The following is a 12,167-nucleotide window of genomic DNA, read 5'->3' as shown; positions in this document are numbered from 1 at the left end:
ATTGGATAGTAACATAGTTTTGAAGGCTGAAGGAAGACCTTTTGTCCATCTAGTTCAGCCTATTTTTAGTGCAGCTGTTATGCATTGTTGATCCTGGGGAAGGCAAAAAACCCCACAGAGTAGAAGCGAATTTTCTCCACTGGGAAAAAAATTCCTTCCCCTAAGCTGGGTCAACCATCTACCTATAATATTATGTTATTCGTAACCTTCTATACTGTTACAAGAAAAGCATCCATTCCTTTCTTAAATTCAGTGAGTTGGCCATCACCACTTCCTCAGGAAGAGAATTCCAGAACCTCACTGCTCTTACCGTGAAGAACCCTCTTCTATGCTGGTGCAGAAATGGTCTTTCCTCCAAACGAAGAGAATGCCCCCTTGTTCTTGTCACAGTCCTTGGTACAAACAGTTCATTGGAGAGATCTCTGTATTGCCCTCTGATATACTTGTACATATATATATTAGGTCTCCCCTAAGTCTTTTCTTTTATAGAGTAAATAGACCTAATTTTGATAACCTTTCTGGGTATTGTAGTGAACCAACTCCATTTATCATTTTAGTAGCCCGCCTTTGAACCCTTTCAAGTTCAGTAATGTCTTTCTTGAGCACCGGTGTTCAAAATTGCACACAATACTCCAAGTGTGGTCTGACGAGTGATTTGTACAGAGGGAGAATTATGTTTTCATCTCGTGTCCCCAGACCTCTTCTAATGCATCCCATGACCCTATTTGCTTTGGTGGCAGCTGCCTGACACTGGGCACTCCAATTTAGCTTCTTATTGACTAAGATGCCCAAGTCTTTTTCCATGTCTGATTTGCCCAGCAGTTTCCCATTTAGTAAGTAATTGTAGCATGTTTCTCCTTCCCATGTGCATAACCTTACACTTATCTGTGTTAAACCTCATTTGCCATTTTTCAGCCCAATTCTCCAATTTACTCAAATCTGTCTGTAGTTGCAAACTGTCCTCCTTTGTGTTCACTACCTTACATAGTTTTGTATCATCTGCAAATACTGATATTTTACTGTGCAAGCCATCCACTAGATTAATAAATATATTAAATAGTTGGGGGACCAATACAGAACCCTGTGGTACCCCACTAGTAACCCTGGCCCAATCTGAGTATGCACCATTAATAACCACTCTCTGCTTTCTATCACTAAGCCAGCTACCTACCAATCTACACACATTTTCCCCTAACCCAAGCTTTCTCATCTTACTTGCCAATCTTATGTGGGACAGTATCAAATGCTTTAGAGAAGTTGAGATAAATGACATCCAATGATTCTCCTTGGTCCATTTGAGAGCTTACATCCTCATAGAAGCTGATCAGGTTAGTTTGACAGGAGTGATCCTTCATAAATCCATGTTGATATGGAGTTAAACATTTATTAACATTGAGATATTCCATAATGGTATCCCTTAGAAACCCTTCAAAAATTTTACCCACAACAGATATTAAGCTTACCGGCCTAGAAAATTGGGCGGCAGATTTTCTCAGTCGCCAAGGCATTGCCTCTGGGAAGTGGTCTTCATCCGGAAGTCTTTCAACAGATTTGTCATCGTTGGGGGACTCCGGATGTGGATCTCATGGCTTCAAGACTAAACAACGAGGTTCCTCGGTTCATTGCCCGATCCATGCGTCATTGGAGTGGACACCCTAGTTCTGCCATGGCACCGATTCCGGCTCCCGTACATCTTCCCTCCTCTTCCCTTGCTTCCAAGGGTCATCAAAAAGATCAGAGAGGAGGGAGTACTAGTGAACCTTGTCGCGCCAGATTGGCCGCACCGAGCATGGTATGCAGAACTAATATAACTAGTCGCTAACGTCCCCTGGCGACTTCCAGGGTCCAATTTACCACTAGAACTCAGGGGCCCGGTCTTTGACGGCGTGGCCGTTGAATCCTGGATTTTAGCACAGGCTGGGTTCTCTCACGACGTGATTTCCACCATGATTAGTGCTAGGAAGCCTGTGTCCATGTGCATCCATCACCGCACCTGGAAAACCTTCTTTTCGTGGTGCAAGGATCATGGTCGATCACCTCTGGTGTTTTTCCATCCCGGCCATATTGGAATTCCTTCAATCTGGTTTAAAATCAGGCCTCGCGCTTAGCTCGCTCAAGGGACAAATTTCAGCCTTGTCAGTGCTTTTCCAGCGCAAAATTGCCACCAAACCTCAGGTCAAGACGTTCATTCAGAGAATTTCCCATGTGGCGCCTCCTTATAGAATGCCATTGGAATCATGGGACCTTAACCTCGTTCTCGGGGCCTTACATGAGGCTCCTTTCGAACCACTGCAGGATATGTCACTGTCCGTTCTCTCTTGGAAGGTGGTCTTTCTAGTGGCAATTTCGTCAGACGAGTTTTGGAATTGGCAGCTCTGTCCGCCGTTCTCCGTTCCTGAATTTTTCATCAGGAAAAGGTAGTTCTCAGGACGTCCCCGTCCTTCCTGCCCAAGGTCGTCTCCTCTTTCCATCTCAACGAGGAAATTGTTTTGCCTTTCTTTCTGTCCGGTGCCAGGCCATCGCATTGAGAAGGCCCTCCACACCCTGGATGTGGTTAGGGCACTGAGACGGTACATCTCGCGGACGGCTCCCTTACACAAGTCAGATGCCCTGTTCATGCTTCCAGAGAGGCATAGGAAGGGTCTAGCCGTGTCAAAAGCAATGCTAGCCAGATGGATTCCCCTGGCGATTCAGGAGTTCTACTGTATCAGGAACGCGCTTGTCCCAGTGGGGATTAAGGCGCACTCTACCTGATCAGTGGGCACCTCTTCGGCACCAGGCCTCGGAAGAACAGGTCTGCAAGGCTGTGACTTGGTCCAGTCTGCCTACTTTTTACAAAACATTACCAATTTCATTCTCAGGCCTGTCCGCAAGGCTGCGACTTGATCCAGCCTGCATACATTTGCAAACACTGCCTAATTCATTCTCAGGCCGCTGCGGATGCAGCTCTCGGCAGACAGCCTGCAATCGGCAGTACCTCAGTGTTGACTCAGTGGTACATGGGGTAGTAGCAGATGTATGCTCCCCACCCAGGGGCTGCTTTAGGACGGTCCCACTGTCTGTGTCCCTCAATGAGGCGTAGGAGAAATAGGGATTTTTGTGTACTCACCGTAAAATCCTTTTCCCCCCGAGCCAATCATTGGGGGACACAGCACCCACCCTGTTTAGCCTATTGACTCGCTGTAGCATTCTTAGGCTTTGACTTAGTTATGGTTATTATTGACTGTTTATGCTCCTACTGCTTTTTTCACCGAACTGGAGAAATCTCAGCCAGCGAGAGGGTGTATACTGCAGGGGAGGAGCTAACTTTTTTTCTGGTTTACTTAGTGTCCTCCTAGTGGCCAGCAGCATAACACCCACTGTCTCTTTGTCCCCCAATGAGGCATAGGAGAAAGTGCTGCGGTCTGGAAAGACTAAGCCGCATGTGCGTCTCCACACAGAGGGCATGCGATTTCTTGAAATCCGATCCACTATGCTGTAACATCTGGCCGCTGTGGGTTGGACGCTGTGGAAGTACGTAGCTTCCAACCTGCAGTGTTTACTGACTGTGGGCACCTACTCTCAAAAGGTTTTATGGACTGATAAGATTAGAGTGACTCTGGACAGTCCAGATGGATGGATCAAAATAAGTTAGTAATGCACAGGTAAGAGGTACGGACTTGATCTATTACACTAAGTAGCGGCACAGATTTACGAGTCAGCCTTCTGTATTACCGCAGAAAATAGGCCAGACGGAGTCCAGAGATTTAGACGGAAACCCCAAAGTAAATGCTCAGTGTAAGGCTATGTGCATACGTATGCAGAAAATTTCTGCATAAAAACCGGACTCGTTCCCAGAAACCGAGCGTTTTTTTCTGCACGTTTTTTGTGCAAAAAATGCGGTTTTTATGTGTCTTTTTTCCGTGCGGCCCCAGACACATAGAAATAGCCAGAAATGCAGAAAAATCCGCGAAATTATTGAGCATGCTGCATTTTTTACCGCAAAGCGTTTTTTTCGCGGAAAAAACGCATCAATATGCACAAAAAGTGCAAAATGCATTAAAATGAATGGGAAGCTTCTTTTAAGCATTTAAGCGGATTTCTTGGCAAATCCGTGGAAAAACCGTGAAAAAAACCCACTGTGGGTGAACACAGCCTTAATGTGATCTTAAAGGCTACACAAAATAATCCCAGTAAAAGCTTCAACTCAATCCCCAAAAAAAAGCAAGCCCTCACTCAGGTCCATCATCTGTTAATGGAAAATCAAAATGGCTCCTCGTACCACCAAAAGAAATTGAGCAAATTCTGAGCTCCCAAATCCAAACGTCCCCCTCTCCCTTCTGAGCACAAGTGTGCATAAACCACCTTTAGCATGTTTGGCAGGGGTAGAATTTCCAAAAGGAGGTCACTTGAGGGGGGATTCTGCTCTTCTAGCACTTTGGAGCTCTGCATATGGAGTCTGCAAACTATTCTAGGAAAATCTGAATTTCCCCGTGTGGCTAAGCAGTACTGTACAGCCACATATGGGGCATTTCTACATTCTGCAGAAATTGTGGGACAAATTTTGGTGCCATTTTTACGCATTTCCCCTTGTGATAATGTGAAACCTGGGGCGAAAACAAAATTTTGGTGTTAAAAATGATATTTTTTCTTCACGGCGATGGTATAAAATTCTGTGACCTGTGGTGTCAATATGATCACTGCACTAGATGAATTCATTGAGAGGTTTAGTTTGTAAAATGGATTTTGTTGTTCTGGCACCTCAGAGGCTCTCCTAGTGGGTCATGACACCCTCAAACCATAGCAGTAAAATCTGCACCTAACATGGCACTCCTTCCTTTTTGAGCTTTGAACTGTGCATCAAAAGTAGTTCCTGATTCCATACATGTAGTGTATTGGCGTACTCAGGAAAAAATGGAGCTCAGATTGTTGTGCATTTTCTTCTATTAGGCCTTTCTTAGTGGAAGAAATGTAATTCTTTCTTTACTGCCAAATGGCATAAATATCTGAGAGGCACTTATGGTGTCAATATGATCACTGCATCACTAAATGAAGTCATCAAGAAATGTAGTTTGTAAAAGGACATCATTTATGAGGGGTTTATGCTTTTTTGGCACCTCAGGGGTTCTGCTTATGTGACATGGCACACTCAAACCATTCCAGCAAAATTTTAACTCCAATATGACGCTTCTTCCCTTTTGAGCTTTGCACTGTGCCTCAAAAGTAGTTTTCCCACACACATGGGGTATTGGCACACTCAGGAGAAATTGCACAACAAAATGTTTGGGGTCCATTTTATCTTGCTACCCTTGAGAAAATAAAAAAATTGGGGATAAGAGTAAATTCTTGTGGGAAATTGTTTTTATTTTCTTAGCTCTACGTTATAAACTTTTGTGAAGCAAGGTCCTCAAACACCTAGACAAGTTCCTTGAGGTGTATAGTTTCCAAAATGGGATCACTTGGGGGGGGGGGGGGGGGGTTTCCATGGTTTAGGCACATCTGGGGCTCTCCAAACGAGACATGGCGTTCACTCGATTCCAGCCAATTTTACACTCAAAAAGTCAAACACTGCTCCTTCCCTTTCGAGCCCTGCCGTGCGCTTAAACAGTGGTTATACCCCACATATTGGGAATTGGCAAAATGGGTATTAGCAACAAATAATGGGCTAAATTGTCTCCTGGAACCCTTGTGAAGAAAAAAAAAAAAAATGGGTCCCAAGTAAAAATTTGTGAAAAAAAAAGTTAAATGTTTATTTTTTTCCTTCCACGTTGCTTCGGTTCCTTTGAAGCACCTGAAGAGTTACTACAATTCTTGAATGTGGTTTTGAACACCTTGAGGGGTGCAGTTTTTAGAATGTTTTCACTTTTTGGTACTTTGACAAATAAGCCCCTCAAAGTCACTTCAAATGTGATGCCGTCTCTAAAAAAATGGTTTTGTAAATTTTGTTGAAAAAAACTAAATAAATGGTCAACTTTTAACTTCCTAACAAAAAAAAAAAAAACTACTTTTCAAAAATTATGCTGATGTAACGTAGGCATGTGAGAAATATTTTTTTTTTACTATTTTGTGTGTCACAACTCTGATTTAAGGGCAGAAAAATTAAAAGATTGAAAATTGTGAAATTTTCAAATTTTTTGCCAAATTTACGATTTTATCACAAATAAATGCAAGTCATGTTGAATATATTTTACCACTATCATGAAGTACAATATGTTACGAAAAAACCTTCTCAGTCAGTGGGATCTATTTAAGCGCTCCAGAGTTATTACCTCATAAAATGATAGTGGCAAGACTTCAAAAATTAGGCCTGGTCACTAACCTACAAAGTGACTCGGTCCTTAAGGGGTCAGTTATAAAATTAACCACTGCAGCAGGCCAAATCCTAACAGTGTGCGATATACTCACTGTCAGGATTCAGCTCTGCTTGCTGATTCCAACAGTCATCACATGACCACTCAAAAGCGATTTTAATATTTTTGGTCACGAACCATCAAGCTTGGCTTCGTGCATCTCTCAAAAAAACAAAAAACAGGGGCTTTAGGTTTTCAATGAACTCGGAATCAGGAAGAGAAGCTAGCCAGCACATGACCTAGTATGCAAATTGAATAGTCATCATGTGAACGCTCACATGCAAACTGCCTAAGCTGTGTATAGGAGGGAGCGCCAAACTGAATTTTTGCTACAGGTGCAGGAAAACCTAGATTTGCTTCTCACTTTTGTGCTCATTTTTTACAAGTTTCCCTTAGAAGTATGATAAACCACAGGTTGGAGACCACAGTTCCACTCTTGATTACAGCTAAAACTGTAAATGAATAATCATGAGAAAACTGTTACAGGTTCATGACGAAGTGCAACCCAATAATAAACTGTTACCATTAGGCCATAATGTGTTTTAGGTCTCATGAAGACCATCTCTTTAAACACAAGTCAGAGGAGAACAGCTACTCCAACACCAAGGACATCATCTGCAAGGAGTTTGTACGTTCTCTCTGGTTTCCTCCCACACTACAAAGATATACTGATAGGGAAATTAAATTGGGAGCCCCATTGGGGATTGTGATGATGACGTAAAACGCTGTGGAATATGATGGAACTATATAAGCAAAGCATAATAAAAAAATATTGGCATTCAGTTATCGCCAAAACAACCTGTGTCTGGCCATAACTTCCTTCAACGGGAGCACTAAAGGCTCACACAGGTGGTCCTGAACAGACAATCCCTTTAAAAGTACATCTAGTTTTGATTGGTTTTATGAATATAATGCATACATGTTGTTGACATCTGTGCCAGCTGCCTTTTCTAGAACGTCATCTGTTACTTCCAAGTTGGGAGGAAATTGTGGATGCTGTAAGGAAAAAACAAAAGACAGTGGAGGTAGTCTGAAGTGCGTAATGAGCCACGCAAAACAGAGAAGGTCCTGACCACAACGTTTCATACCTTTGTGTGGAAGCTTATCTTATTGAGCAGCAGTTTGGTATAAATAACCACAAGTTGTCCGTATCGATCATGCATATGTCCCTGGTAGAGAGAAAATATAAGTGTAATCTAATGCAGTTAATCCAACCCATGTGTCGACATATAAGCAAGTTAAGAAAATACATTCATACATATTATGTTCCTGCGAAAGCTGAAATGTCCTGAATAAGCACGATGTCTGATGACTTGCCAGCGTTATTGTCACTGCATAGCAGGAGGATTTCCTCTTCCTTTAATAGAATATGACCCATAACCAAATAAACTTTTCCCCTCTTACCCACAAGTCTCCAATCTCACGGACATTGCTTCGGTATCGTTGACAGTCTGAAAGTACCTAGTTATAAATGAAAAAAAAATTGACTTATAATATTTACCAGCTATGAATACAGACAAATCCAGTAAAGCAGTTCAACTAATCATCACCATGCACATTAGAGCTGAGCAGTGACCACAATCTCTCCCAACTCCCCCATACAGAGCCAAGCAGTACTGGGTTCTGTATGAGGGCTTCTTCCAGACTCTTCAGATAAGCTGAAGCCATAGAACAAAAAGGATCAACTGCTGAAACTCAACAGACCGAATCCTTCTCTCATTCTGCATCATCTGGCGGGGGAAGAGTCAAGAAGCCTGGTTAAGCAAATATTAGACTGTCGGCCAATTGTGCCAATATCAGTGACAGTCTAAAGGGCCTGTCACACTAAGCGATATCGCTAGCAATATCGTTATAACGTCACTGGTTTTTGTGACGTTATAGCGATATTGTTAGCGATATCGCTATATGTGATACTTACCTACGATCGGCTCCCCGCTGGTTATCGCTGAACGCGCAAGAACGTCCTGGACCGTTTCTCGTCTTCAGCTTCCTGCGGCGCTTCCTGCTGTGGAGACGAGCGACGCGTGGACGCAGGCGGGAGGACGCAGGATCGCCTCGTCTGACAGGTAAGTAGCGACCCCCGACCCCTGTGATGTCGCTGGTGAGATCTGCCTGTGGGGCAGCTCACTAGCGACCACTTAGGCTACTTTCACACATCAGGTTTTCGGCGTCAGGCGCGATCCGGCGTCGTGCCGGAATGCCGGATCCGGTTTTCTGCCGGATCCGTCTTGTTCTTGACAGACAAAACCGGATCCGTCTCATCCGGTTCATCCGTTTTTCTATCCGTTTTTCGACGGATTACGCCGGATCTGGTTTTTAAAATTGACCCTTGTGGCCTTCCGAACGGGATTGGCTACTGGAAAACTATATATAGCATGTTCCTACAGCCCTTCTTTGACAGGTTGTAGAGGAGAAAGTGCAGGTTGGAGAGAAGAGCAAGTTACTGGCGAAGATGGATGTTGTCATTGGAAATATTACCACTAGAAGTTCTGTGACGGTTTCAGTAATGAGGGACAATTTTGCACTATACTTTATGTCACCTCAAGGCAGAGTACACTGGCAGGATGACAGAGTGTGAAAGATTTGTGCCCTACCAAACTTGTGTACCTTCTGGACCAACAGTATATACCTTTGCCAACCAAAGTTGGCTATCTTGTCATGGTCTTACTATTTTTAGCTTTAGGCCACAGGTGTGTACCTGGTTGTGTTTTATGCAAAGTATTTCACCTTTTAACAAAAGTTGTGTACATTGTTAAGAAATCACCAACAATAAACACAACTTTTTAGGTGAAATACTTTGCTTCAAACACAACCAGGAACACAACTGTGGCAAAAAGCTAAAATTTACCCACAGTTATATACCTGGTTTTGAATACCTTTTTACCTTTTAAATACCCTGTATTTAACCTTTTTTTTAAACATATTTCGCCGCAGAAAGAAATGACAGACAACCAGTGTAAACAATAATTTAACTTTTATTTAAAATTTTTTTTTTTGTGTAAACTGTTTTTAAAGTTAAAAAAACTTTTTTAATAAAGGTTTGAAACCAACCAAATGGGCATTTTTATTACAAAAAAAACATTATAACTCGGTGTAGTGTGGGGTGGAAATACTGCTGGAGGGGCTGCGGGACACTTCGACAATGGGAGTGTGGAGAGAGGACTGGGATCGTGGTGGGGAAGGAACAGTTAGAGGTGATGGTGTGGAAAAAGATACAGAATGGGTGGACATGTGGGAGGCAGAAGAGGTGGTGGGCGGTGGAGTGGAGGGTTGGGCAGGGACTGTAGGAGCAGATGATGTTGGGGGAAGGAGTTTGGTACCGGGGAAGGAGTTTGGTACCGGGGAAGGAGTTTGGTACCGGGGAAGGAGTTTGGCATCTGCTGGGTAGGAGATAGTGTTGCCATGCGCTCCACAACAGACCTGAAAAAGGTGTGGTTTGGCGAAGATCTTGCTTCTGAATGCATGGTTTGCAGAAGTGTCTTCACCTCCAGAATGCTGGAGTTGATCTGCTGAAAGCCTGCGGAGATTTGCTCTGACAAGACTTTTAGACAGTTCTGGAAAGATGCATTCAGATGCAAGAACTCTGGCGCATAACTCTTTTCCTGACCCCTCTGCCGCTGCCGCCCAGTACCCGCAGGTGTACTAGAGGTGGCAGGGGCAGAAGGGTGGGGTAAAGGGAAAGCGATCTCCTCACCAGCAGCTTCATGTAATGTAGGCGGCCACGATGCTCCTGTGCTGGTGGATGGGACAGATGGGTCGAATGTGTGGGAAGGCTGGGAAGGTGCAGATGTACCGGGGCGGTCGAAGTGTCCCTCGGTGCCGGTCTCCTCAGGGATCACCTCAGAAGGGTCCAATCGTGCAGGCTCCCGAGTGCTGCTCACCGTGCTGTGGAATAAAGAGAAAAAAAAACAATTAAAATACTGACATGGTATGGCCCTGGCTGAAAAAAAAAAAAGTTACATCTAACATTTTTTTTCCACATGTGGTGTGTAATATTTACCTTCTAGTGACCATTGTTTCCCGGAGGAACGACAGGGCTTGTGCGTACTTGTACTTGCTCCTGCGTCCTCCAGATCCACTCGGGGCCCGCATCTCTTTATTGAACTCCTTCTTGAAACGATCCCTCACAGACCGCCACCAATTCACAATTCTGTTCCCTGAAACGAGAAAGGAGTGGTTAGTATACAACATCAGTGTTTCACAAACTCCAGTCCTCATGGTCCCCAGGGGTCATGTTTTCAGGATTTCCATAGTAAATAGAAATCCTGAACACATGATCCGTGGGGACCACGAGGACTGGAGTTCGGGAAACACTGGTTTACATCAAGCAACCGGTACTGTATATACTTACGCTCATTAATCTGGGCCCGAACATCGAGGTCCTCCCAGCGGCCCACAAGGAGCGAACAGATTTCCTCCCAGAGTCGTCGGGTAACGATAAGGTCAGCGTGGCGGCGGTCAGCCATATTCCAGAGCGGCTCCCTTTCTCTGACGAGATCGATGAGGTGGTCCACATCGAGTCCTCCATCCTCACCGTCAGAGTCGGGAGCACGCTGTGAAGGCTGTTAAAGAAAAAGACAAAAATAACATAATTAGCCTCCACAAAAGAAATGAAATAAAAAGTGCAAAAAAACAAAGCAAAAATATTTATACTTACACGCTGGTGACCGCCGCGTTGCTGTCGCCGACGACCCTGGGAGGCACTGCGAGGACCTCTTGGCCGAGCACCAGATTGGGAAGACTAGAGAAGAAAACAAAAAATGTTATGTCTTTGGATGTAGGCATTTGTTTGCTGTGTGTGGTCTGCAGAACATTGTTTTCTATGTGTTGTGTGTAGTGTGATGTTGTGTTTCTGCGTTTGATGCAAAAAACTTACCAATTGTGAGCCCACTCCAAGCGTCTGTCCACCCCTTCCTTCTTCTTCTGGGAGCTCCTCTTCATCTTGTGAATCCTGTTTTGAAATAAAAGGCAATGAATAGACATATATTACAGAGATGATGGATTTTGGAAATAAAAACTTACCGTCAAACGCTGACGATGCGAGGGAGGGCTCCCAGAAGATGATGTGCTGTCTTCCTGGTGGCCACACTCCATGCCTGTGGGTGGTGTTCCACCTGCTGCCATTGCTGCTGCATCTATTGGGCGGCTGTTGAATAAAGAGAAACAAAGGGCCAATGAATATCTTGATATTCAATAGCCCTAGTTTGGAGGAATGGGGGATTTGATAATTACCGTCTCTCATCTGCTGCTGGCCTCCCCTCCTCAGCATGTTCCATTTGCTGCTCCATTTGGGGTGGTGGTGGTGCTGATGGTGCTGCAGTGGTCTCCTGCCTTCTCCTGCTGCGCTTGGTTGCTTTCTTGGGTGGCATGTTGGGTGTGGCTGTGGGTCCCACTGTCTTGCTTTTATATATGTCTTGTGGGCAGAGCTACTGAGCATGCTCAGACCAAAAAAAACGGATCCGGCCACCGGATCCGGCTTTCGCCGGATCCGGCGCATTGCGGCGCTCATAGGCTTTCATTGTGTGAAAAAGCCGGACGCGCCGGATCCGACGTGTACGGCTTTTACGCCGGAGACAAAAAACGTTACAGTAGCCGTTTTTTCCAGACGCCGGATCGCGACACATTGCCGGATCCGGCGAAAACCGGATGAAACGCATGGCCATCCGGCGCGATCCGGCGCAAATGCAAGTCAATGGGGGGGAAACCGGATCCGGCATTGCATTTCGCCGGATCCGGTTTCTGTCAAAAGCGCCGGATCGCACCTGACGGCGAAAACCTGATGTGTGAAAGAGGCCTTAGCGATGCACCAGCGATCCTGACCGCGTCATATCGCTGGTC

The 12,167-nt window shown here is 44.7% G+C and overlaps 1 protein-coding gene across 1 annotated transcript in view; it reads right to left on the bottom strand.

The window, feature by feature from the left end:
• Positions 1 to 12,167, bottom strand: part of HIP1R (huntingtin interacting protein 1 related) — a 209,194-nt gene that overhangs the window by 122,946 nt on the left and 74,081 nt on the right. The window contains exons 4-6 of the mRNA XM_073586048.1: positions 7,734 to 7,790; positions 7,418 to 7,498; positions 7,249 to 7,325 (exon numbers count right to left, since the gene is read on the bottom strand). Of these exons, the coding sequence (XP_073442149.1) occupies positions 7,249 to 7,325; positions 7,418 to 7,498; positions 7,734 to 7,790 (215 nt within the window). The remainder of the gene's footprint in view (positions 1 to 7,248; positions 7,326 to 7,417; positions 7,499 to 7,733; positions 7,791 to 12,167) is intronic.

Source organism: Dendrobates tinctorius, unplaced genomic scaffold (assembly GCF_039654945.1).
Source record: "Dendrobates tinctorius isolate UK_male_01 unplaced genomic scaffold, ASM3965494v1 ptg000090l, whole genome shotgun sequence".
Classification (NCBI taxonomy): Eukaryota; Metazoa; Chordata; class Amphibia; order Anura; family Dendrobatidae; genus Dendrobates; species Dendrobates tinctorius.
The sequence above is the reverse complement of the archived record's forward strand: the minus strand, read 5'-3'. Positions and strand labels throughout refer to the sequence as shown.